Source organism: Arachis hypogaea, chromosome 5, assembly GCF_003086295.3.
Source record: "Arachis hypogaea cultivar Tifrunner chromosome 5, arahy.Tifrunner.gnm2.J5K5, whole genome shotgun sequence".
Lineage (NCBI taxonomy): Eukaryota > Viridiplantae > Streptophyta > Magnoliopsida > Fabales > Fabaceae > Arachis > Arachis hypogaea.
Window position 1 is genome coordinate 109944048 of NC_092040.1, and position 26128 is coordinate 109970175.

Sequence of the window (26128 nt, forward strand, 5' to 3'; positions counted from 1 at the left end):
TTTTTTTATCTTAATATTTAATAAATTAACATATAAAATATTATTTAACATATAAAATAAGTAACTTAAGTCATCATCAAGGACAATAAATATAATAGTGCAAATGTTTATTTATTTATTAATAGTAAAAAATATGTAAATAGTATAAACTGATATTTTATAGTATAAAAGCAATAATAAAGGTTATTAATTAAGTTAATTATCTAATTAAAAAAATTATGAAAAATTGTTTAAATAATAATAACAAATAAGATCACTATTTTTACATATTACAAAGTTTATGAAAAAAATTTTGGATAATAAATCAATCCTCAATAAATTACATTAATTCTGTCAAAAAAAATAATTAATACATTGGATATTATTATTTATGTACTAATATAATATATATATTATCGATTATCAAGTTTATAATTAATTTTTAATCCAATTTTTGGTAATTAAAATTTAAATGATTGAAATTACTAAATGTTAAATATTTTACATCTAACCAATTCATTTTTTTATTGAAATAAAAAATTGAGCCATTAATCAATTCTAAATTTAAATTTAAATTTGAGTAAGAAAATAAAAAATATTTTAAATTTTATCTCACTAACCAAAATTAATTTTAAGTCAAGAAATTATTTTGCACATCATATATATATATATATATATATATATATATATATATATATATATATATTATGAGATAGTATGATAATTTGCTATTTTTTAATGATAAATATTGTCAAATAAAATAGTGTAAGAAATTAGAAGAAAATGTATTTATAAATTTAGAAAATATTAATTTATTTTTCAATAGAATAAATTATATATTGAATAACAAAAGTTATTATTAGTTTCTCTTCATACTAACTAACACCCAATCTAATAATTTTTGTAACGACATAAGTTTATGAATTTGAAAATTTAAAAATCATTTCATAAAATGTGAAATTTTAACAAATAACAATGTTGATTATATTGTTTTGACTTCAAGAATGAATACGATACCAATAAATAAAATTATCCTAAATAAATTTTAACAAAGACAAAAATCCATAAGTATTGCTATTAATAAAAAATTAATCTATTTTAAAGATAAATACAATTTTTTCTACAAATTTTCTAACTCGGCAAGTCGAAAATTAATCCACCACATATTAATGTTCTATTTATTAAGGATGAGATTCGAACTCTAAATATTTGCTTAAGCAGACAAATAAATAATAATTTTTTTTATATAATTTTATATATTATTCCCTAGGAAACATAAACTAGTTTATCATAAAAATACATTATAAAATTATTATTAATAAAAATATAAAATTTTTAATAAATATTAAACAAATATATTTATAGTTTTAATAAAACTTCTCACAAATAATATCAGCATGTGCCATTTTAGGTACAAATTAGATAAACCCTAAACATTAAACAACATAGATTCAGATAATACATGCGTGATTCGTGATTATCGCATGCAGACAAATCGCACCACATGACTTTGCCCAAACGCATCTTCTACACCCCTTCAATCATAATTACTAGAGACCAGAATCAAATTTTAGCCGTTTGCCCATCTCAATTGAGTAAACCAACGTTCAAGATCGCATTATCATGGCGTCACGTGTTGCTTACCATGAACCCCAAACCAGGAGAGCACAATCCTCCTCATCACACGTCACAGGAACAAAGCACGCATTCCGAAGCAAAAAGGTAGAGACGCGTCTTTCCAACCTGGCTTCCTACCAATGTTACCCCACGCCAACCAAATCAAGATGAAATACCAAACATACCCCTAAACCTTCTCAAAAACACACACTCCCTTTTCTTTCACTATGAGCCTTCCTCCCACTCTTCATCATGATGCCACCGACATTCATCTTTCTCCTCTTTACAGCTGCAACAGTTGCCGCTGCCGCACATTTCCCAGTATCCGGTGATATTCCCACCTTTCGCGAAGCTCAAGCATTCCGCAACGGAAGGGAATGCCGTCGCGCCGCGTGGTCTGCCGTTGGCGCCGACCATAACCCCGCCGTAATTCACATCGCCATGACGCTTGATGCGACCTACCTCCGCGGCTCCGTTGCCGGCGTCTTCTCTGTCCTCCAACATGCGTCATGTCCAGAAAACATAGTCTTCCATTTCATTGCGACCACGCACCGCCGTCCGGAGCTTCGACAAACTATTGCCGCCACATTCCCGTCGCTTACGTTTCGCCTCTACTACTTCGACTCAAACCTCGTCCGCGGCAAGATCTCATACTCCATCCGCCGCGCACTGGACCAGCCACTCAACTACGCCCGAATCTACCTTGCCGACCTCCTTCCGGCCACTGTACGGCGAATCATTTACTTCGACTCCGACCTAATCGTCGTCGATGACGTGGCGAAGCTCTGGAACATCGATCTCGGTACGCACGTGCTCGGAGCACCAGAGTATTGCCACGCGAACTTCACTAACTACTTTACGCGCCGATTTTGGTCGAATCCTAGCTATGCGGCGTCGTTTAAGGGACGCGACGCGTGTTATTTCAACACAGGTGTTATGGTCATAGATCTCCTGAAGTGGAGGGATGGAAGATACACTGAGAAGCTTGAGAACTGGATGAGGATCCAGAAACGAAACCGGATCTACGAGCTTGGATCATTGCCGCCGTTCTTACTTGTGTTCGCCGGCGACGTTGAGAGAGTGGAGCACCGGTGGAACCAGCACGGCCTCGGCGGTGATAATCTTGAAGGGCTTTGCCGTGACCTTCACCCTGGTCCGGTGAGTTTGCTGCATTGGAGTGGAAAAGGGAAGCCATGGCTAAGAATCGATTCCAAGAAACCGTGTCCGCTGGATAGTCTTTGGGCGCCGTACGATCTGTTTCGGCACTCTTCGTCGGTGTCATCGGTTTTCACCGATAGCTAGTTGTTACGGCATGTTTGATTTTCCGTTTAATTTAAGAAAATTGAAGTTGTTGAAGATAATTTCGTGCAATTGCTTTTTCTAAACGGGGAATCAAACAAGCTGCGCTAATACTTTTTATTATTATCATTTTTTTTTATCACCGTTGCGGTGGGAGGGTGGTCACGTGACAGTGGTGGACACGCGCGTGTAGTGGAAAATAATGTGTCTGTGTACTGTGTACGGTACGGATAATGTCTGACACGTGTCTTTTTTGGATGGTATACGGTGATGTAGAACGGGGTTTTGCCGTTTTGGGTTGCCGGTTGCATTGGGGTATTGTGTATAGTAGAATCATAGATTGATAAGGTAGATGGTTAGTGTGCAGTCTACAGCGTCAGTGTGTGGTTGAGGGGGGTTAATGGTAGATAGGTTTTTCATTTGGATAATTGTAGTACCTCACTGATGCTGTATTATGTGACTCGGCGGATTCTTCAATATTGTTGAAAACCGGAAATTGTTCATTCTTTATATATATATTTTTCCTTTGGTAAATGACATGTTAAAATAGAAAGAGGTTGGAAATTACACAAATATATTTGAGGAGTTAAATTTTAATTTGGTTTCTAAAATTTGACTTGATGTTTAAAATAATCTCACAATTTGATTGGTCTCAATTAGAATTCTTAAATTTGTAATCGTGATTCTGGTTTGTTCTTGTGATCATTTTCGTCATTAAAATGTTTATTTGGCATAATTATATGACACGATGGACTACACGTAACTTGTTAAGTGCTGAGTGGGATTGTTTAGGGGTGTTTATGGGCCGGGTTTAAGTTGATCCAGACTCGGCCCTAAAAGGATAGAGAGTCTATTTTAATCCAATTCAAAGTAATTTGAAAAGAAATCGGGTTAAGGATAGAGAGTCTATTTTAATCCAATTCAAAGTAATTTGAAAAGAAATCGGGTTAAATCAGATAGACTGGATGAAATATTAGTATATACAAATTTATAAATTTTATATATTAAAACTTTACTTTTAAAAGTAAATTTAACAAATGTTAGCTCATATTTATATTAAAATAAATTATTTTAAAATAAAAATAATATCGTATAATATAAAAAATATTAATTGAATTATAAAAATATAATATAACATTACTAATTAACTCAAATATATTTTATTGTAAAAAGTAACTTTTCGCCGAATTAGGTGACCCGAAACAAAATCTGAACCCGACCTAAAAATAACACCAGGTAAAAAATAGAAATCCGAACTCGACAAAATATGTCTCGGATTCAGACCGGATTTTGGGTCGGGTTGGGTCTTGAACACCCCTAGAATTGTTAACAGTTATATGACCTGGAGATAGAATTTTATGTCTCAATCTAGCCCTACGATTGAAATAAATTCATAGACAAAGGCCTAAAATCCCTAAATTGATAACTCATCATCATCTTTATAGGGATGATTGGGAGCAGCAGTCAAGGTTCAGGGAGTTCAAGTAGGTCACGTTCACATGGAACATGGGCGAAGACCACCAATCGTATCAGAACAGGGAAGCCTCATCAATGGTATGGATGCGGGATGCGCCCTGTTCTTCGTTGGTCTGGTATAGACGCCAATCCCGAGCGATCTTTTTTGGTTGTCCAAACAGGAATGTGAGTTGTTGAATCTTGGGAGCTTACTGGAACCTTCTTATTAACTGTTTTTTTATGTTAATTTTTTTTCAGGTATCGTTGCAAACCGCAGGGAAGATATGGTGCGGACTTTTCGTATGGACAGATGAGGAGGATGAAGTCATGGTTGATTCTGCAAGAGATGTTGACCATTGAAAAATGAATTTAAGCTGGACAATTAGGGATTTGGAAGCTGATGCTAGGGTTTTAAACATATGGAACTATGTTTTAAGTTTGTTTGTATCTTCGATTGTGGTTTTGTGTATTGGTTATGGCTTAGTTGTAGAAAAATAAATCATGTGAAATTGTTTCTGATTATACAAATGAAATTAACTTGAATGTAATAGATATGTTAAATGTCACTTTTTGCAAGTTTTATTTTCAAGTTAGCTAATATGGTGATGTTGAATATTATCAATTTTTACAATGTAGTGGTATGAAGTTGCGGTAAAAAAATAGCACTTAATTGAATAAATTATTATAATAACTAATATGCAAGTTTTATTTTCAACTTGGCTAACATGGTGATGTTGAATATTATCACATTTTGTAACGTACACGTATCAAGTTACAGTTAAAAACAACACCTAATTGAAGATAAATGATTATAGTAACTAATAGGCAACTTTCATTTCCAAATTGATAATAAGGTGATATTAACACTGACAGTTATAACAGTCATTAGCATTGATGTCTATCTAGTATTATCATTATACAAAATACTAAAATCATTTAAAATAGAATCACCTATTCAAATCCAAATTTAAACACTTTATATCAGTTTTACTATTTCTAACTTGTACATAAACAAATCAAAAAATACAATCATCAAGATGAATCCAAGTTTAACATAATTAAATACTACAAAATAGAAAGCATCTCATCACTTCTTCCTTGGAGGTATGAAGTCTGGTGTAGGGACAAACTTTATGACTCCTGCCAATTTTGCTACTGTCCCAAAACTTGCCCCCTGCATTGGTTCCATATTTGCAGCAAGTGAGCGTTGAGTTGATCTTCTCTTTGGGGGCAACTTCTTTGGCCTTGCAGGTTGAATTGGAATAAGTGGAGCAACCTGCAAGATAATGAGTCAGTTCTGCTACAGAAATGTGTAAGCAAGAATTATTGTTTATTACTTTGGAGTGAGTTGGGAAGTCATACCCCTTCATTAATCAATGATTCTGAATAACTAGGTTGTATGATTTCAACCTCTGAAGCTGCAGTATCATTTTCAGCATTGTTACCAGCATCATTTTCAATATCATTAGCAACATCATGTCCATCATTGCTAGCAGTATCCCCATTATGTGCATCAGCACCAACATTGACAGTATCACCAGTATTTACAACAGCAGTAGCTTCAGCAGCAACAACTTCAACAATGGCTTCATCGTCAGTCTTTCTATGACTACAACTCCTTTTAATGTAGCCTTTTGTTCCACAATAGGTATAAGTAAACTGCTTGTACTTTCTGTTCAACTTAGTTACACCTTTTTGCTTTTTACTTTCTGAATGTTCTTCATCGGCATCTTTTCTTCTTTTTCAAAGTTCCTGGCTTTCTCTTTATTTTAGGAGCTAAAGGCTTAAGATATTGAGATTTTTTCTATAGTGTTTCTCCTAGAATTGGATTCAATGAGTGCAAGTATGTAGCCTTATAAGAATCCATAGTCAGCCATTTGTGACAAAAGTCCTCAAGATCTTTGTTTACCCATGATAGTGCAGCACATACATGAACACATGCATAGCTATAATTTATGTGACTCGTAAATGAAATTTACACAATAAGCTCAAACACATAAACAAACTCATATATTAATGAAGTTTTTTAAAGTATTTAAAGTTAGTGAAGAAAATCTCATGAAGAAAAAATGTATTTTTTATGTACTCCTACTATAATTAATTACTATTAACATTAAACTAATAAAAAATTATCTAAGTAACAATCAGCTCAACAGCATAAACAAATATATATATATATATATATATATATATATATATATATATTTATCAAATTTATACAGTAAGCTCGACAACATAAACAAATACATATATTAATTAAATTTGCTAAAGTAGTTAAAGTCGGCTCAACAACATAAACCAATATATATAAATTTGAGTTTCATCATATATTCTAGTGGGAAAAAGGTAAGAACCACTTTCTTTGTATTTATGGTATTTTATGGAACCCTAGTATATTGAGAATTGTGTATATTATGTGAAAATAGTGTAGAGTGATATTAGAGGCACTATAAGTGATCATTAGTGAGGTTTAAAGTTAAGGCTTGGTAAAAATTCACAAGTGATCTGAGAGGCTTGATTTTGACTTCCAAGAGGTACGGTTTAAGTTTCATTTAAATACCATATAATGTAATATGAAATTCTAGACTAGATGTCCCCTAGGACTAAGTTTGAATTGTGTATTTGGTTGGAATTCATATGTATAGTTGATGTGTTGTGACAATTGATGATTTGGATGAGAATTTTGTATTTATCTATAGTTGATATGTTATGGAAATTGATGATTTGGATGATGATTAAGTATTTATGAGTTATGTATTGAATTGATGGATATTGAGTCGGAGGCTATGAAATTGTGTCGGAAGTTGGAAAAGGTGACAATGGTAAGTTGTTGAATGTATTATGTGATTATGTATGAGTTTGAATGAAATTTGGATATTGAATGTGTGAAATTTGGAATCGTAACACCCTAATATTCAAATATTTATGCTCGAGTCATAAGTCAATGATATTATGGTGGTACGACTCTCAGGTGGATCTTTAATATATAAATATAAGCATAATTGAAAGGAGTATTAATCGAGAAGCCTGAAAAGAGTAAAAATAAAAATCGCGAAGATGCATCACTCACGTTTCGACAACAAAAAGATAAGGCGTGAAGTCAAACGTGATATACAAATAGAGGCATAAAGAAGAGTAATATAAGTACAGTACATGGATGTATAACATAAGTAAATAGTCACTAGTCGCGACCCACGAAGTTTAGGTAGGATACAGTATAAAAGTATATGACAACAATATATTCTAATCTCTCCCAAAAGAAACATAAGAGCCTCTATAGGCAAGTTCAAAAGAGCTCAATACATAATATAAGTTCTTCAAAATAAAGGTGGAGAGATTCTAAGCAAAATATAAAGTGGAGAATGTAAAGATCTTCGCCATCTCTCAGACAAACCACAACTCACTTCTGAGCACCTGGACCTGTATCTGAAAAACAAGAGATATATACGGAATGAGAACCCCCGATCCATGGGTTTCCAGTACGGTAAAAGTGCTAAATAAATACAATGCACTGCAACAAAAACTCACTAAGCATCCCAATTTTCTTTTCACCAAGTATCCATCCTAGGTTCTCGCTAATCCATGAATAGGCAACTGTCATAAGGAAAAGATAAATCTAATTCATATCTTTCATGCTCTCCAAGTCTCCAACTCTCTAACTCTCCAACAAATCATAATTAGAATCATAAACAAAACCATCCCCAATTATTTTGTCTCAGCAATTCTATATCAATACATCATATTCCCACTTGGAGCAAGTGAATTCACTTCACTACGCCTACCCAGGAACTCAAATTATCTCATTCAATACTCATCATCATCATTCAATCACATCATCAATTCATCTCGTCAAGAACAGCCCTCAGCGTCCACCGACACCAGTATGAGGGGCCTCTCAGTTGTACAAATACAAGCAGTACAGGCAAGTAATACACAATTAAGGTACAAGTAGCACATAATCAGGTAACATAGCACATATGATATAGCAATCCAAAGCAAATAGGAAAATCCAAACAATTCAAACATATGCACATGATGAATGCCTGCCCTATGGTTGATGAGTCTCATCTGTCGGTTATAAAGCCAACCCAACAAGTCCTGGTAGCTAACCATTAGACTATCCCTCTGTCATGCATCCCCAACTCGAGTTATACTCAACATAATTCATAATTCATATCCAACACCCTCACTGGTGTATATTCACAGGGGCGAGCTCATCCGGAACTTTCACAGTGTCCGACCACACTTACGACATAGGGTCAACAGAACCTCGGATCTCAACTTGGAGCTAGTGGAGCCGACCCACTGCATCTACCCAAGGAAATCTGAGGCTCAGATAGTTTCAATCCCAAATCATACTCGACTGGGAGCAAGTGGGGGCTAACCACTGCATCTACCCCAGGAGTCTCAAAAGCTCAACCTGGAGCGAGTGGAATCACCACTACTGACGCTACTACCCAAGCGCCATAATCTCTGACCCGGAGCAAGTGGGACGAACCACAACCCTTGCTACTACCCAGGCATCACAATCTTTAACTCGGAGTAAGTGGGACGAACCACAACCCATGCGTCCACCCGGGGAGCCTCTATACTAACCAACCTGGAGCAAGTGGGGCGCAACCACAACCCTTGCATCTACCTAGGAGGTACGTTCTCATATGCCCAGGAGGAACTAAGGAGGGGATCCTAACCTCCCACCATCTCGCTGGGGGCGATTTTACAATACCAGGAAGAACAAGGAAGGGGATCCTCACCTTCCTCCATTTTTCTGGGTCGCACTTCCGAGAAAGAGAGTTCAAGATAAAACAATCATTCAAAGCCATATTTTCATTTCCAGCCATAACTCAATATTTATCATAGCCATCTGGCTCATGGCATAACCAATAACAGCCAATAATCATTATCAAATACAGCCCTTTGGCTTACGGCATATGCCGCACTTCCCTCAACACCCATACAGTCATCATTAGTCATGAATCATCATTAATTCTCCCCTTACTTCGTTCACAAGTTACCACATCTCCTAGCCTATTTCCATTGCTAGGCATACTATAATTATTTAGGGCATAAAGGGCGAGAAAGGAGACTTAGAAGTCTGAAATTTGGCTTTGAAAACTCAAAATATCAACCTTGGGGTGAAAACCACGCGTGCACGTCGCCCACGCGCACGCATGGAAAGCCCAAAAGTACATCGACGCGTATGCGTCGCTCACGCGCACACGTGGATGGAAAAAAGCCAGGTGACGCCCACGCGTCAGCCACGCGTACGCGTGGGTGCAGTTTGTGCCCCACGCACAAAACCAACGCAATTCTCAAACAACTCTCAGGAATTTGGCAGGGCTACTGATGCAGCACATCGATGCGTATGCGTTGGCCAGGCGCACGCCTCAATGGTGAATATTTGAAAATGACGCGTGCGCGTCGGCCACGCTTACGCGTGGGAGTGCGTTCTGCTAAAAATTTTACTAAGTTAAAAAGCTGCAGAATTCACAGTTTCAAACCCCAAACTTCCAACACACATAACTTCTTCTACAAAATTCTTTTTCAACCATTTCTGAACCGTTGGAAAGATCATTGAATAAGATTTCATAAAAATCTAATTTTGAAGAATTCCAAACTCCGTGGATTGAGTTACGGACCGCCAAAGTTGGTCAAAAATAAGTTTTTACCCAAACATAGAAATCACCAATTTTTCCAATGTTTCCAAGCCAAATTCATTTTCACTCATCCAACTGACCACAATCCAATCGCATTCACATAATTGCACTAAACCAAAACCAAACCTACATCGTCTACACAATTTGACCCAAAACCATCAAATTCCACATTTTAATTCCTCAAACCTTATTATTCAATAACCAAACAAATTATTCACACATTCAATATCTAAAATCCATCCAATCACTTATATCATCACACAATACACTCATCAACTTACCTTCCTTACCTTTTTTCGGCCTCCGGCCTAAAATTCACAGCCTCCGGCCTAAATTCACAATTTAAATGCATATTCCACAAATCAATACTCATTATCCAATTCATCAATTTCTCAATACACCAAACATACAAAGCCACACAATCTTCAACTCAATTATTAAGTCACATTATATATCAACTACGCATATTAGCACCAACCATTTACACAATCGAAACTTAATCCTATGGCATCTAGCCTAGGAATTCTCATCACACCACACGATACTTAAATGAAACTTAAATTTTACTTCTTGTAGCCAAACTAATTGAGCCTCTTGTTTGGAAGTCTCTACCAATCTTAGCTCCAAGCCTCACCAAAGCTCCTCAAATAACACCAATCTTCCAATTGTGCACTAAAATTACCAAATACACTAACATAACCAATTTCACATATATACATTAACCTATAGGATTCATGAAAATGATAAATCACAAGGGTTTGAGAACTTCTTACCTTAACCCACTGAAGTTTGTGATAAATATCACCCATGGCTCATACTAGAGCACTCCTAAACAACCAAAATCACAAGATTTCCTCAAAACACAAACCAAATTTGAATTTAAAGAGAAAAATGAAAACTAGGCAGAGAACAGTGGATTACTCACAACAAAACTTAGATAGAATTGTAGAGAATGAGAAGAGCGATGCGTGACCGCAAACGGCTCGTCAATCAGAGTTCCGAAGAGAAAGTTATGGTGATTTGAAGATAAAAAAGAGTTAGGATTTTGATTTCCCTTTTCTCTCTTCTCTCTCACCGTGGAACACAATAATAGGGGGGAGGAATGATGCTGAAATGGCTTAATAAAGCTATATATATGTTGGGTCTTGGGATCACTTGGGTCCGGTTCACTTATTTTTGTTCGTTGGCCCAATTTTGGGTCAAAACCTTTAAGATTAACGCTCTAAATCGCACTTTAAATATTTCTACCTTCCCTAATTATAATTCCTAATTTCTTAACCTCATTTACTTATAATCAATTTTCTCAGCTGCAGTATCTAACAGATCTCAGCCGGCATTGCCGGTCAAAATTTCAGTGCGCGTTTTTACGTAGAAAACTATGTTTTTCGAATCAGAAAATTCACTGAATCCAAATATCATATTTAAATTACCAAATTTTGATTGCTAAATTTTCTAACCATTTTTGCTCATATCTAATTTATTATTTAATTAATTACGGTTAGACCGAATTTTACAGGAATGATTGATAGAATAGTGGAAATTTAGGATTTTGAGATGTGAAATTGATGAAATTGAGTTGAAATGTGTAAATGAAGTAGGTTTGAGTTTGATAGATTGTGAATGTGTGAATTGGAGTGATTTAGGGTCTTTTTGTTGATGTTAAAACTCTTTTTGCCTTGTGAATTTTTGGAAAAATTGGTAAATTCTATTTTGGTTAAAACTAATTTTTGGCTAATTTTGGCGGGCCGTAATTCAGTCCTCAGAGTTGAAAATGTTACAAAACTAGATTTTTATGAAAATTCATTGATCGATCTTTTCAACGGTTCATAAATGGTTGAAAAATGAATTTTGTAGAAAAAGATTTGAATGTTTGAAATTTGGGCTAAAAATTGGTTTTCTTAAGCATATAAGCTTTTTCATTGACTGATATGCCATGCGTATGCATAACTCATCGTGCGTAAGTGGGAGTCGGTCTCTGTCAACACCTATGCATATGTGAACATGGGCTGCGTATGCGACTTTGTCACGATTATACTCAAGCGTACGCAACACAAGTCATGCATACGCAAGCAAGCTCTATTGCCTAAACCTTCCGCGTATGCAAAGATGGTCAGCGTGCGTGAGTTTTGAAAATTTACACTGATGCGTATGCGAACATATGCATGCGTACGCGACCACCCTTGTTTTTCTAAAAAGTGAATTTTTAAGTTATTAATCATTCCTCGAGCCTTCTAAATTTTTATAAACCCCGATAAGAATATAGAGCCAGTGTAATTAAGAATAGAGGAGTTAGACATGAGAGTTAATAAAATGTGTTGGTGAATTGATAAGAGATGAACAAATTGTGAAATTGGTGTATGATGAGGAATAATGTGATGATGAATGGTAGGTGATTATGATGAAGGATGATGATGAATGAGTTTAATTACTATTAAATATGAATTGAGATGAGATCGATGGGGAGATTATTAATGAGATTGATAATAAGATTGATGATGATATTGATAATAAAATTGGTAATGAGAATGATTTTGATTAAAATATACCTGCCTGGCAAGATGTAGTGGCGTTGTCCTACTTGCTCCGGGTTTGGGTTTAAGCCTCCCAAGGTAGATGCAGTGGTTCGCCCCAACTTGTTCTTGGGGATACGCGCTTAGGGACTGTCTGGGGTTCGCTACCGGACATGTTGGGTTGGCTTGATAACCGACAGATGAGACTCGTAGGTCATAGGTCAGACATACATCATTTGCATATGTTTGAATTGTTTGGGTTTACTTAATTTTTTTCGATTTGCCTAATTGTATATGCTATATGACTATATGCTAATTGTTTTACCTAAATCTACTTGTGTACTATTTGTGATTACACACTTGAGAGGTCCCTCATGTTGCCGTTGATTGACGTTGAAGGCTGGTTCTAGTCTATTGGAGAGTTGTAAAAAGAGGAGAAATATTGAATTAGATTTAGACTTCCTTATAATAGTTGCCTAATTACTGATTAGTGAAAATTTAGGATGGATAAGATGAGGTATGGAGTTTAAGATTGCTTAGTGAGTTCGTGTTGCCTGATGCAGTATCTATTTGGCATTTTTACCGTACTGAAAACCCATAGGTTGGGGTTCTCATTCTGTATATATCTCTTGTTTTTCAGATGTAGGTCCTAGAACTCAGCCGTAAGCTATGATTCATTTGAGAGATGGCGAAGTTTATTGGACTTCTGTTTTACTTTTGTTTAGAATCTCTCCTCACTTATTTTAAAAAATTTATGTATATATTTATTTCTTTTGGAACTTGTCTTTAAAGGCCTTGATGTATATTTTGGGAGAGATAGGAAATGCTCTTATCAACTGATTTTTATTATTGTAACCCTAGCCGGCCTAAACTTCGCAGGTCGCGACTAGTGCTATTATATTTATGTTTATATATATCTTGTCTTTACCCTATTCTTCCTTAATGTTTTATCTTATCTTCGCTTTCCGAACGCGTTCTATCTTCTTCTCATCGATACGCAAGTGTTTCTATTTGTGATATTTCTTTTACTACTTTTCAGACATCTCGTTTAATAATTACATTCAATTATATATGTATTATAAATTCAGCTTGAGTCGTATCACCTTATTATCATTGATTTATGACTCGAGTATAAATATTTGAATATTAGGGTGTCACACAACTTCCCAGCCACCAAACCACCTCAAATTCCTCATGATACAATCTTGAAAACAGCACCAAACTTGGCTAAAACAGTTCGATTTTTCAGCAGCACCATGGAACCGAATTGTTTAGCTTAATAATCACCAAATTTTAGCATAAATAAAGCAGATAAACATTCAATTTCAAGTATCAAACATCACTTTATTATTCACACATCAAGAACACAATTAATCAATTTCAAATCAGTCAACCCTTACCTCTTGCTGCTGCCTCCAAAATTGGTGCACACACAAAGCTTCCTAGTTCACTTTTCACTTAGCTTTCAATCAAAACAAACTTTTAAATAATGGTGCACCTAGTAATCAAACCATCATTAGGGGGTTTAAAAAGGATTTTCTCATCTCTTTTGAGCTGAAAATGAAGCTTTCTTGATTTACAAGCTCCTAGACAAAAGATCTAAAGAGAAAACATAAAAAATATCTAGTTTAACCAAGTTTAGCCATGGCCGAACCAAACTTTGAGGAAGAGCAGCCATGAAACCGCAACATACCTTAGAAAAACCGGTATGGTTGTGTAGAGAATGAAGAGGAAAATACTTTAATCGGTTTAGATTTGTGGTGAGGGTTTCAGGAAGTGAAAGAATCAATCTTAAAGCTCATGAGTTCATGAAGTTTTCATGGAAGTTCCCAAGAGTTCCACGGCTGGGAGAAGAAGAAAGAAAGTGCTGGAATGTCACTTAAATTTGTTGCAAAAATATCTTAAAACGAATAATTACTAAAATTAGATATATTAGAACACAAATAATAACATATTCAGAAGATAAATATATGAGTTATTAGTATAAATAACATTAGTATTACGATCATTATGAGAATAGAAAATCTATGATAAAATATTAGCATAGTTAAGTTCATCTAAGAGTGTTGGTAGATTTTGAATCTAATTATTATATTACTATCATAAAATATCATTATAATAAAATATTAATAATAAAATATTATTATTTAATAAAATATTAATTTCATAAACTATTATTATTTTATTTTTTTGCGTATTTAAAATCAGCTCGTAAAATGGAGTCTAATTGTATACTCTAATTTTTAAAATTTCTAATTAAAGTGGTTTAAAAATGCAATTTTTCGCTAATTTAGTAACTAATGACATGACGAAGTATTTAATGATGTGCATGTGCAGTAAAAATGCCTATTTCACTAAACTTTCAGTAAAATTCTATTTGTCGAAAATTTCGTCATTACATTTGATCACTTTCCTCCATGGCTTAAATCATGGATTTCAATCACATGCTCTTTCTTCCATTACTTTTTTTCCGTTGCATTTTTTCTTCCATCTTCCTTTTTTTGGTAGTCGTTTTTTTTTTCTATTGTGTTTCCAGTAAAAACAAAATGGAGAAATAAAAATTAATGAAAACAATAGAGTTAAATGAAGGAATAAAAGAAAAAATAATTATTACAGTAGTTTAGTTTATGCTCTCTTTGAATATAGAATTTACGTGTTTTTATCTATGAATTTTTGTTTTATTTAATTTTATTTTTGTATTTTTGGTATAAACTTTTTTTCTGCTTGTTTTCTTCTAAGTTTTTTCTGTGTGTTTTTTAAATTTATGTATTTTCTTATTTTATTCCTTTTTAACATACAAGGATAGAACACCACAAAAGGATAAAGTAGAAAAATAATTGTTATATGAACGTAATTTATCTTTTTCCTAAATGTAGAATTTGTGTTTTATCCACAAACTTTGGTTTTTTCTTTTGAAGAAAAGATTATTATTCTAAATATTTATGTGTTTCTTATAAGAAATTTTGTTCCAAAATTGAAAAATATAAAAGACACGAAAAGTTAAATAACAAAAAATACATAAATTCATAAAGTTGAACACGGAACATAACTAGTCTGTCTATATTATCAGAGAGTAGAAATAAAAGTTGTGTTTGTGTATATCATCAAAGAGGAGGGAAAAAAAAAAGAATTTTAGTATTGTCATCTACAATTTTAATGTTTTTCTTTAAAAAAAATTATGTTTTTTCTAAACGTTTGGTATAAGAAATTGTCGTTAAAATTAAAAAGAACTCATAAATACAAAATAGTTTTGTGAAGTTATACATAGAAATTTGTGAAGCTAAATACAAAATACATATATAGATAAAAAAGACATAAATTATTAGTTACAAAACACAAAAACTTTTCCTATACAAACACATAAATTTCGTAGAAAAGAACTCATCCTATATACGTCAAACGTAAGCTAAATACTGAATTATGTTTTAATAAATACAGAAATCTAAAACTTCTATATTTTTTCCGTTTCTCTTCCAAAATTTTTGTGTTTTTTCGTTTATTTTTCTTCAAGAATTTGTGTATATTGTCAAAAGAATTTTGGATTTGGATCTTCTAAAGTTTGAATTTCACTTTAGAAAATAAAGTGATATTTCTATCTTTGAATAATTTCTCTTTCATATTTATTCTTGGTCCCACCTATGAAATTAATGGTAGAAAGATAAACTATTCAAAGGTAGAAAGATCACATTTTATTTTCTAAAGTAAAATTCAAACTTTAGAGGATCCAAATTCAAGAAAGAATGTTGTGCTTCGTTAAATAAGTTTCTATGTTTGAGTCAAAATAACTGTGTTTGAGTAAAACCGATTTCTTTTAAAAAAATTTTGTTATGACAAAAAATTTGTTTTAATTTCAAAAAAATTATGTTTAAGTAAAAAAAAAAAAATCATATTTTCTATTTATGTTTCTCTTGAATAATTTCTGTTTAGGATAAAAAAAATTATGTATTTTTACCTATGTTTTTCTTTAAGCATTTCTGTGTATTTTTAACATTTTTGTGTCTACTATAAAAAATTTAATGTGTTTTAACAAGAAAAATGAAAGAGTACAAAAAGAAAACGATAGAATACTATGAAAGATTAAAGGAAAAAATAATTGTTTCATTAGCTTAGCTTACATTCTCTCTCCATGCAAAATTTCGATATTTGTGTTTTTACCAAAAAAAGTAGCAACAAATTTATAAGAGTTATCATGAAAGGATAGAGAGGAAAAATAACTTATAGATAGAGCTTACCCTGAAGAAAAATGATAAACGCTAAATAAAGGGTTTACTTGATCCAATAGCCATCATTCTATGGTCTCACAACACCCTTACTTCCACTATCTCGGTTCAACCAACAAGCACATTCAATTTAATGCAAGATCAATTCACAAAACAAATCACATATATAGCAAGAACACATACACAATTAACGAGCACAAAAATTTATCACACCCAAGCAAATATAAACCAAATGCGGTTAAAAGAATCCAAGCATGCTTGCAATTGCATCCATAAGATTCCAGTTAGTTAATGGCAAAAGTAATGTAGTATTCCAGTTAGTCTCGTGTCTTTTATTTTTAAATACACAACAAACAATTTTTTTTTCTATCTGAACATTATAATTAATGTTGATATACAAACTATAGACAAAATTTTAAAAATAAAAAACTGGGCATATATAAAAGTATTTACAATTTCTCATTCCTCTCTTGGGATCCACCTGCTCCACCAAATGCTTTTCCTTCGTCTGCTGAGCTCATCCATACTCTCATTTAAGGTTTTAATGATTTTCCTCTGAAGTTTAAGTGCAGAAGCTAGAGCGTTTCTCTGTGCATTAGCCTTCTTCTTCTTCTTGGGTTCAATTTCCTATAAGGGAGGAGGGAAATACGTAAGACAAGATAGCAAATAAAAACTGAACTTTATACCACTGCTTAACATGGAGTTAAATAAGTGATTTACGGTTTTGGTGCCTATAAAATTTTCCTTGTGGTTTTGGTCCAAAAGTTTTCAGAAGTAGGCAAAATTGGACTCTGACATTATCCCACATACAGATCAATTTCTTATCCATAATTCGAAGTAGGTGGTTACTTCAATGAAGATGATATTATGAACTAATAGATGGTTTGACATATTTTACTGAACATGTTTGACTAAACTATATAATGATTCATAATATCATCTTTAAGTAGCCACCTTCAAAGGATATGTAACCATCTCACCTAGTTGATCTGTATATGTCGAATGCCGTATGGATCGATTTCACTTTTGAAAAATTTTCGGATCAAGACCACAAGAAAAGTTTTACAAAACCAAAATTATATATCGCTAATTTTAAACCACAAAAAGCTTATTTAAATAATGAAGAACATGATATATACTTTTAGTTCAAGGAGCTGAGCTTCAGTGAATCCACCATCCTTCTCAGTTCCTGATATTGCCATTAGTTCAGTGACCCACTTGGCAGCTTCTCCGTAATCCTGCTGAGTCGCTCGTAAGAGCTGCAGCCTCAGATTTTGCATGAAAGACAGTGCCAACAAACCTTCTCTATCGAAGAAAGGATGAGTCAATGCGGCTTTTGCACTCAGCCTTTGCCTTGCTTTGTATCTAACCATTGATGTCAGAAGTTCCCATCCTATTCCACCATCTAAATCCAACAAATCAAAGCCCCTCCTAAGTTCAGGGCCACATCGAGGCTCTACGCTTTTTCTCCAAGTAACCAAGTCATAGTCGCACCTCTTTAATTGACGGTTGAATTGTATAAGGCCATTATCGGTGCGTAAACCCGGGAATGCCTATAAGAGAATAATGGTATAAAGCATGAGATATTTGAAATACCAGCTTTATCATATGGCACATTGAATTACTCGTCGTCATCGTTTAAATGTTTCCCCTAATTAAAAATCTGGTCCAGATATATGGAAAATTACCAACAAGGATAGCAACATTTCATAATAGATCAACACAATAGGATTTAACAAAAAGATGTGCATATGTATAAACAAAGTCTTTAACTTAAAGCTACTGACATAGTGACATGCAGTCTTCTATGTCCATGAGGTGATTTATAATGATTCATCTAACATTCATGTGAAATCAATTACAGAAATTGACTGATTAATTCCAGTAATAAGAACAGAATCCGTCACAAGTTCATCAATATTTGTTACTCACCATTTGAAGAAAGATCAGACCAGCACTATAGATATCAAATCTGTCGGGCAAATTCAACTGTTAGAAACAAAGAAAACCATCATGAGCAAAAAAGACATCATTAAATCATAAAGGAAAATACATAATATAAAATTATAAATGATCATTTAACTGCAGATGATTCGTAAGCAATATTTAACCTGCCATAAAACCGGTGAGAGTGCAGTTGCTACAGGAGCCGAGGGTGCAGATGGAGTTTGTGTGCTCATGATGTATTGCTCTGGTGCGGCATATCTGAGAGGTAAAAATCATAGAAGCCATATGCGCATTTTAGAAATACAATTTCATTCAAATTATTAGTACATATACATTTCAATTAAAGCTGTAATAAAATTTCATGAACTTTGAATTTCATCTACTTTAAATCTATGTACATAAGGCATTAATGTAATCTCTCTAAATTTGTCTTTACAATTAATAAATGAATGTAGTTAGTCTGTGATTGCATAGCTTGTTGTTTCAGTAAGGATACTCCCAACTTTGATTGCCACTTCAAAAGGGATAAGAATGCATATTAATGAAACCTCAAATACATGAACAACCGAGACCTAATTTTCGACTTGCCTCAGTAACAAGCGTCATAAAAAACTCATATTAACTTGATGCCTTGAAAACAGAACTGATTAATTTGAGAGCTTGATTAAAAACAGAAATATACAAATAAATTCCAATAATAATCCAAACCAACCAAAAGAACATAGCAACAGTACTAGCTAGTATACGTAAACAAGAAATTAATTAGGATCATTCATTCATTTATCATTAATCCATGTACATCTGGATCTCAATTGCTAACAGGAAAATGCATATAAGAGCAAAGTAGAGGATTGCATTATTAGGGGCATAAAAGGAAACTCAGTTATAAGTTAGTTAGAGTGAAGTTAAGAGTTTGTTAGAATGGTTGTTAGTTGCTACACTTCATCTGCTGTGTATATATATCCTTGTATATCTTCTGCATGATACACATTGATAGAATAATTCAGTTTTTTAGCTCACAAGTTACAATAGTTTTCATTCCTTGCTATATTCATCTCTTGCTGCTAATATGCATGAAACAAAATGGAAAATCCACTTGTTTGAAAATTGGCAAACTCAAGAATTGCAGGAATCTGAACCAACAACCCTGGAGTTAACAGAATGAAGGAGAATCACTGACACAAAAACTGGACCCGAATCAGCCTTAGGTTCAAACTCCTTCAGCAATTAATTGGTCACATTCACTCTCTTATTTCAATATGGTGACTTGTTGGAATGAGAATGAGAATGAGTATGAGATGTGGGAACGGGGCCTTAAAGGAAATGAGGCAGAAAGTGTTGATGGCTTTAAAGAGAAATTTTTGAAATAGTTCATAAATAAAAAAAATAAAAGCTTCCATTTTCTAATTCCAATGAAAGAAAAATGAAAAGAATCCATCACTAAACTCATTAAGCATATCAAATAAAAAATTCCAACAGTAGATTTCTTTTCTTTTATTAATATTTTTTCTCCTTTTGAAAGCAGGAAACGGTGCTATCTTTTTATCAAATGTCAAAGAAGATACCTTGGATCCAAGAGAAACTCCTTGGGAATATAGTTAATGCCAACTCGCAGATCTGCAGCAGCTCCAAGATCAATGATTTTGAATGTTCGCGACCCTGATCCCAGGATTAGAAAGGAAACAAGATCTTAATTTGGGGATTTTTTTTTCTTCTTGAAAGAAGGAGCTCAGCACAACAAAGTGCAGTTTATTACAAGGTAAACAATAACACAAAATAAAGAATCAATAAAAGACATACTAAACAAAAGAAACCCTGATCTTAACTTTGATTCTGAAAACTTTTTCATCGGGGAGGGAAAAAAATAAGATATGCAATGTTCAGATTCTTACCTTCAGAAAAAATAATGTTCTGTGGCTTAATATCCCTATGCACAATGCCAGTTGAATGAAGACCGTCTAATGCAAACAACAGTTGCCTCATGATTGTTTGAATAATTCTGTTTTCTCTTTCAACTCCCTTCGGCAAGTCCTGAACCTCACCCAGAATTAATGTTTCAACCTGCAATTTGCGGCACTAATCACTATGGCTGATACCGGAGACATAAGCATTCATGACTTACCAATAAAGCATAAAATTGAAGACTTTAATATGAACAAAGCGCATCAGAAACATAGTGAAATAATGAGTAAAGGCTACGGAATATTATTGTAATAATTTCCTACTACTTTATCAGAAAATTGTAAGGTTAATACTATTAAAATTGATGATTTGCATAAGTAACGAGATTACTAACATTGTATGGAAATTCTCTACTCTGCAGCAAGTCAGCTAGGGTAGCATCCCCTTCAAACCGCCATATAAGCCAGTATTCAGGAGCTTTCTTTGAAGAGCTCTGCAAATGGTTTGTGATTATGAGGACAACTGCTATAACTAAAACTAAACTGTGAACTTATGTAACTGAAAAATGTCTTTAATTTCTCCATACAACTATGATAGTGAAGTTCATCAAGAAGTAGTAGTTTTAATTGAGCAACACCTCAAGAAACCCGTATAGAAAATCTGCGCAGCTGCTTGCACAAGCTCTCCGTACACGCTCATTCATCCAAATTTCTACGGCACCATATTCAGTAGCTTTCTTCAAGACTAAGTCACCTTCCTTCCATTGAGAACAAAAATAGAAGCATAAGTCATACCAATACTATTCAAGCAATCTAACATTTCTAAATCTCACAGGTGCTGAGGCACATATGCCACTCATTTTTGTTTCTTGAAAGCATGATATTCATGAGCAATTAAACTTAAAATGACACTGATTTTCAAAAAAAAAATCATAAACAAATGACATGGAAATTCAATGATATAGTAAAGTGCGCCATGAAAAATGCAAGCAAGAACCAATTTAAGGTAAAATAAACATAAGTGAGAAACTCCATTATTCTAGTAGAAACTCCATTATTCTAGTAGCTTCCAAATAGGCAGCCCACAAGCATCCCGCGTTAACATAGGATCTGCAAAGGGCCATAGTAGCTTCCAAATAGAATAGTAATTAATTAATACCTTTGAAGAGGGCTTGGACGGTGTTGCTCTATAAACTACTCCAAAGGATCCCTCTCCTAACTTCTTGCCCACAACAAAGTCATCCTGCCAAAAACAATAAACCAACGTCAGCAATAACAGTTACAATCAACAGCAGAAGCAATATTAACAATTAACCTATATGAACCAAGCATTGTTGAGTCATGACGCGATGAATCAAACAAGTAGTGGGTCATATTTAACATTTAAACCCTTAACATCTAAATATTTTATAGTAGCATTATCCATGGTGCACTCTAGCTAAATGGACATATACTAAAATCAAAAGTAATGTAAATTCTTAACAGTAAAGTACTAATTAATCAACCATAATTTTTACTTCTATATAAGTAACGAAATAAGAGATATTATAGAATGAAAATAAGAATTGGCTAAAGTAACATAAAGAAAAAGAAATGAAGTTGAACCGAGTGACCTTTCTATAAGTGGGTCTGAACAATCTCTCAACAAAAGCAAGAACAAACATGTCAAAGAAACCAGGTGCAACCCCAGGTGTGGCCCAAAGGTAAGAGAGAGCACTCAAAGCAAGAACCGCACCAGGAACTGTAAGAGTCAACCCATTTGACTTTGGTAGTGTGCTCCTATAAATTATGTCCCCACACTCCATCACAGTGCAAGGGAGACCAACCCCAACACCCACAAAGAGGTTGTGAATGGAATCAAGAACCCATTCACTTCCACCACCACCACCGCCTAATGCAAACACTTGAAAAGGAGGCTGCTTTCTACTGCTGCATGGTAGAAAAGAAGGTTTGATTCTGAATCCATGGCCCAGAAAGAGGGATTTGTTGTGCTTTGCTTTGTTTGCTTGGAGCTTTGTTAACCCTGCTCCTATTCCACTTGTTGCTACAGTGGCCATGCCAGTTCCTCAGTTTACACTTCCTGGCTTTGTGGTAGAAAAAAATGACGGAGAACTTCACTTCATTGTTTCTTTTCTCCTTCGGTTTTAGACCACAAGTTTCTTTTTTCATTTTTTTATTTCCTTTTTGTTTATTTTAAATTGCAAACACTAATATCAAATCAACAACAGTGAGGGAACAATTCATTTTTCTTTTGTTTTAACTTATTCATTATATACTTCTTATCCTATTATTAGTATTATTATCACCCTTACCAGATGAAACAAAAAATTAATTATTAAATTAATTATTTATAAAAATATATATATATTTAAATATAGATTTATTAAAAATAAATTAAATTATATATAATATTGATAATTAATATAGTGACGGTTTTTTGGGATGTATATAATATTTTTATATTACTATTAGATATTAGATGGAAGGTGATTGCATCATTTGAGTAATGATATATATATATATTCTTATTTTTTAGAATGTCTTTAATATATGTTCTGGGAATAAATATTTGTTTAGATGTTATTAAGTTGCGTTGAAAAAAGTTAATACAAAATATTTTTTTATATTTTTTCATATATTTAGTAAATTTTAATAATAAAAGTATAAGTATTAAAAAATATAAAAAATATTTTTTCAGAAGTTATAATTTATATTTTTTTAAAAGTTTTTTATTTGAAAAAAGATATTTTAATAAATAAATATTTTTATATTATTATATTTAAATATAATTGTTAAATAAAAAATCTTTTATATAAAATATTTAAATATAAAATTATTTTTAATTTTTTAAAAGATTTTTAAAAAATATTACTTGAAACAAGTTTTTAAAAACTTCACTCAAATAAATATTAAATATAATCACACACTTCTATTTATTTAACATAATTTTTAAATTAATATATGAGTACGAATAATTGTAATTGATTTCGGGATGAATTAAATATATTTTAGGGAACATATAAATCTTTCTCCTATCACTTTAATTTGTATTGATTAAAACCATATATCATTACTAAATAACGAGACGATAAAAAAATATAATAGATATTAGAAAATTGAATCAGGCAAAAAAATTTTCTTATATTATAATCTCTGATTTAAATCTTTATTGTACGATTATTTTGTGTGTGTGTGTGTTATATTTATATTTATTATATCTGCATATTGATAATTATTGTTTCAGTATTTAACTATTTATTGTGGCTGAGGATTTCGGAAAATGGATTGAGGAATAATATCGGTCACGGATAGATACTAAATGGAAAATTCTGTGGTGCTGGTGAAACGTGTCCCGCTTTGGTGCGAACTGCTTGCCGTTCATGCGTGAGGAGCTATTCGACCGTTGCAGCTTGTACCAGGAGAGTTCAGCAGTGAGTCCCGCGGCTCAGTGAACGTGCATCATAAATTTCAGCTACAGATTGCATTTAAGTATGGTAATGACCTTAGTTTAGTAAAGTAATTATAATATAATATTTATTTATTTAATATTTGGACAGAGACAATGTTATGTACTTATGTGAATAGCAATGATGGACTAGAGAGGATGTTGGGTTATGTCAACTGTTCTGGATATATAATTTTTGCATTATGGACTAGAATACTTTTTCATGTAAATATAAGTATATAACGAAGGAGAAGATCCATGTAGTGTGCAGTGGCGGAGCTTGAAACGAAATTTTGGGGGGGGTCAGATAGAAAATAATTGTCAAAATATTTTTGATATGGACCCATTTAAGATAAACTCGTCTAACTTCATCTCTTTGATTTGGGTGATATTGCCAAATTTGAAGCTATTTTCAGGTATCGTTCTAAAGAATTAAGGTCAAACTCATTAGATACAACTCTTTAAACTTTTGAAAGTTGTATCTTACTTTCTTCGTGATTAATTAAAGTAGAAGAACTATCTACCTGTGTTAATATTGTAAAAGTTATATGTTTTCCTTCTTGAATATTAGCCTTCCTCTTAAAAAATGCATCATCAACTCTTTGATTTTTTATGATTATTTTATATAAAAATTTAAATATATATCCGGTAAAATATGTAAAAAAGAAATTAGAAGGACAAATATTAAAATTTATTATTTATTAAATTTTTTATCAATTTATACAAATACAATAATATCAATACTTATTGAATATTCTAATATTTTTTTATCATATAAAAAATTAAATTAAATTAACAGTAAAATATAAAATAATATTAAATTACATAAATAAAAAATATCTAATTTTTTATATTTGAACTCAAAGGTAGAGAGGGAGTGTTGCTTATTGAATAGAGAGGTGCGAAATGTGAATACACTCAATTCAGTCCGAATTCGATATGTTTTGAATGTTTAAAACTAAAAACTATTGTGCAATAAAAGCAAAAGATGAAGATTGAACTTTGGTATTTTAAGTCATAATAAAATATTTGAGCCAACTAAACTATTTTTTATTTTTTAAAAAAGTATTACTAATTTTTTTAATAAAAATTTGGGGGGGCCGTGGCCACCCCTTGTCTGAACTAAGCTCCGCCACTGGTAGTGTGGAGCTGCTTCTGGTGGTGGCAGCAGGTACTACTACTATTATTATTATTATTATTATTATTATTATTATTATTATTATTATTATTATTATTATTATTATTATTATTATTATTGTATTAAGAAAATTATAATACGAAAAAATTATTATTGCTATTTGTTTCGGGGCTTTACCTAAAACCAGTGAGTCGGATTGTAAGGAAAAGTCCAAATTTAAATGAAAAGTGGTCTTCAACTTATATTATGTTCTGGAAATCGTCGTCGAGTTGTGTATTTGAAAGAATGGAAGTGGTACCTGCAAGACACTCCGATAGCTAAGTCAGCAAGGAGTTAAAGTAGATTTAGAATATCAAAATTTAGATGTACTTGAGTGTGTCAGGGTATTTATAGGAGTTTATATTAAAATTATTGAGATCTCTCTTCTAAAAATGGGGTTAAGCGTCTACTTACGTTGACTCCAGTCTCTTTATAAAAGTCGAATAGACGGTGAAGACCATTTTTTTATTGGACCTTTTAACTTAATTTAGGTATGATTTATTATTTAGGTCATAGTATGAATATTATTATTATTATTATACGAAAAATTTTCATGGTTCTAAAAGTTAGTTAGAGGCGTCTTGAACACTTAAAGTTGTGGTTTGTAAGAATAGAATATCCTTTAAGGGATACGCTTTACAAGTTCATTAAACAATAAAATCAAATTACGCGCTGCTCCACGTACGACGCGCTACATCCCTTCTTCTTCTCCTTCTTTTTCGATCGTTCTTTTCTCCTCCTTTTTCACTGGTTTGTTCTTCGTCGTTGACGTTAGTTCCTCCAATACTGTTACGGCACGTTTTCATTGCACCTTCTGCTTCTTCTTGCTGCACGTTCTTCTTCCTCTTCCTCTCCTTCTTCTTCTTTTCTTTTGTTTCTTGCCTTCTCTTTTTCCTTCTTCATTTACGTGCTTTTCTCTCT

The 26128-nt window shown here is 32.9% G+C and overlaps 2 protein-coding genes and 1 long non-coding RNA gene across 3 annotated transcripts; 1 reads left to right on the forward strand and 2 right to left on the reverse strand.

Annotated features, from left to right (window-relative positions):
• The first annotated feature begins 923 nt into the window (after positions 1 to 923).
• LOC112802685 (probable galacturonosyltransferase-like 3) lies at positions 924 to 3429 on the forward strand. The gene has a single exon (XM_025846007.3). It carries the CDS (start codon positions 1849 to 1851, stop codon positions 2896 to 2898), a length of 1050 nt encoding a protein of 349 aa, XP_025701792.1. The 5' UTR covers positions 924 to 1848; the 3' UTR covers positions 2899 to 3429.
• Positions 3430 to 13840: 10411 nt separating this feature from the next.
• Positions 13841 to 14419, reverse strand: LOC112799851 (uncharacterized). Its single transcript, XR_003201240.3, has 2 exons — positions 14211 to 14419; positions 13841 to 14015 (listed from the first exon to the last, which is right to left on the reverse strand). It is a non-coding gene; the product is annotated as an uncharacterized lncRNA (long non-coding RNA).
• A 2556-nt stretch (positions 14420 to 16975) lies between these two features.
• On the reverse strand, positions 16976 to 24351 carry LOC112802686 (serine/threonine-protein kinase STN7, chloroplastic). Its single transcript, XM_025846008.3, has 10 exons — positions 22199 to 24351; positions 21745 to 21828; positions 21224 to 21343; positions 20981 to 21079; positions 20577 to 20745; positions 20250 to 20343; positions 18849 to 18942; positions 18670 to 18726; positions 17877 to 18290; positions 16976 to 17364 (listed from the first exon to the last, which is right to left on the reverse strand). Exons 1-10 carry the CDS (start codon positions 22640 to 22642, stop codon positions 17197 to 17199), a joined length of 1743 nt encoding a protein of 580 aa, XP_025701793.1. The 5' UTR covers positions 22643 to 24351; the 3' UTR covers positions 16976 to 17196.
• Between the last annotated feature and the right edge of the window lie 1777 nt (positions 24352 to 26128).

Excerpts from the sequence above, each read along its gene's own strand:
- LOC112802685 (XM_025846007.3), top strand. The coding sequence starts at position 1,849 with ATGATGCCACCGACATTCATCTTTCTCCTCTTTACAGCTGCAACAGTT.
- LOC112802686 (XM_025846008.3), bottom strand. The coding sequence starts at position 22,642 with ATGGCCACTGTAGCAACAAGTGGAATAGGAGCAGGGTTAACAAAGCTC. Across the intron at positions 20,344-20,576 it reads GAACATTATTTTTTCTGAAG|GGTCGCGAACATTCAAAATC; the intron begins GTAAGAATCTGA and ends TCCTGGGATCAG. Across the intron at positions 18,943-20,249 it reads GAGTTTCTCTTGGATCCAAG|ATATGCCGCACCAGAGCAAT; the intron begins GTATCTTCTTTG and ends TTTACCTCTCAG.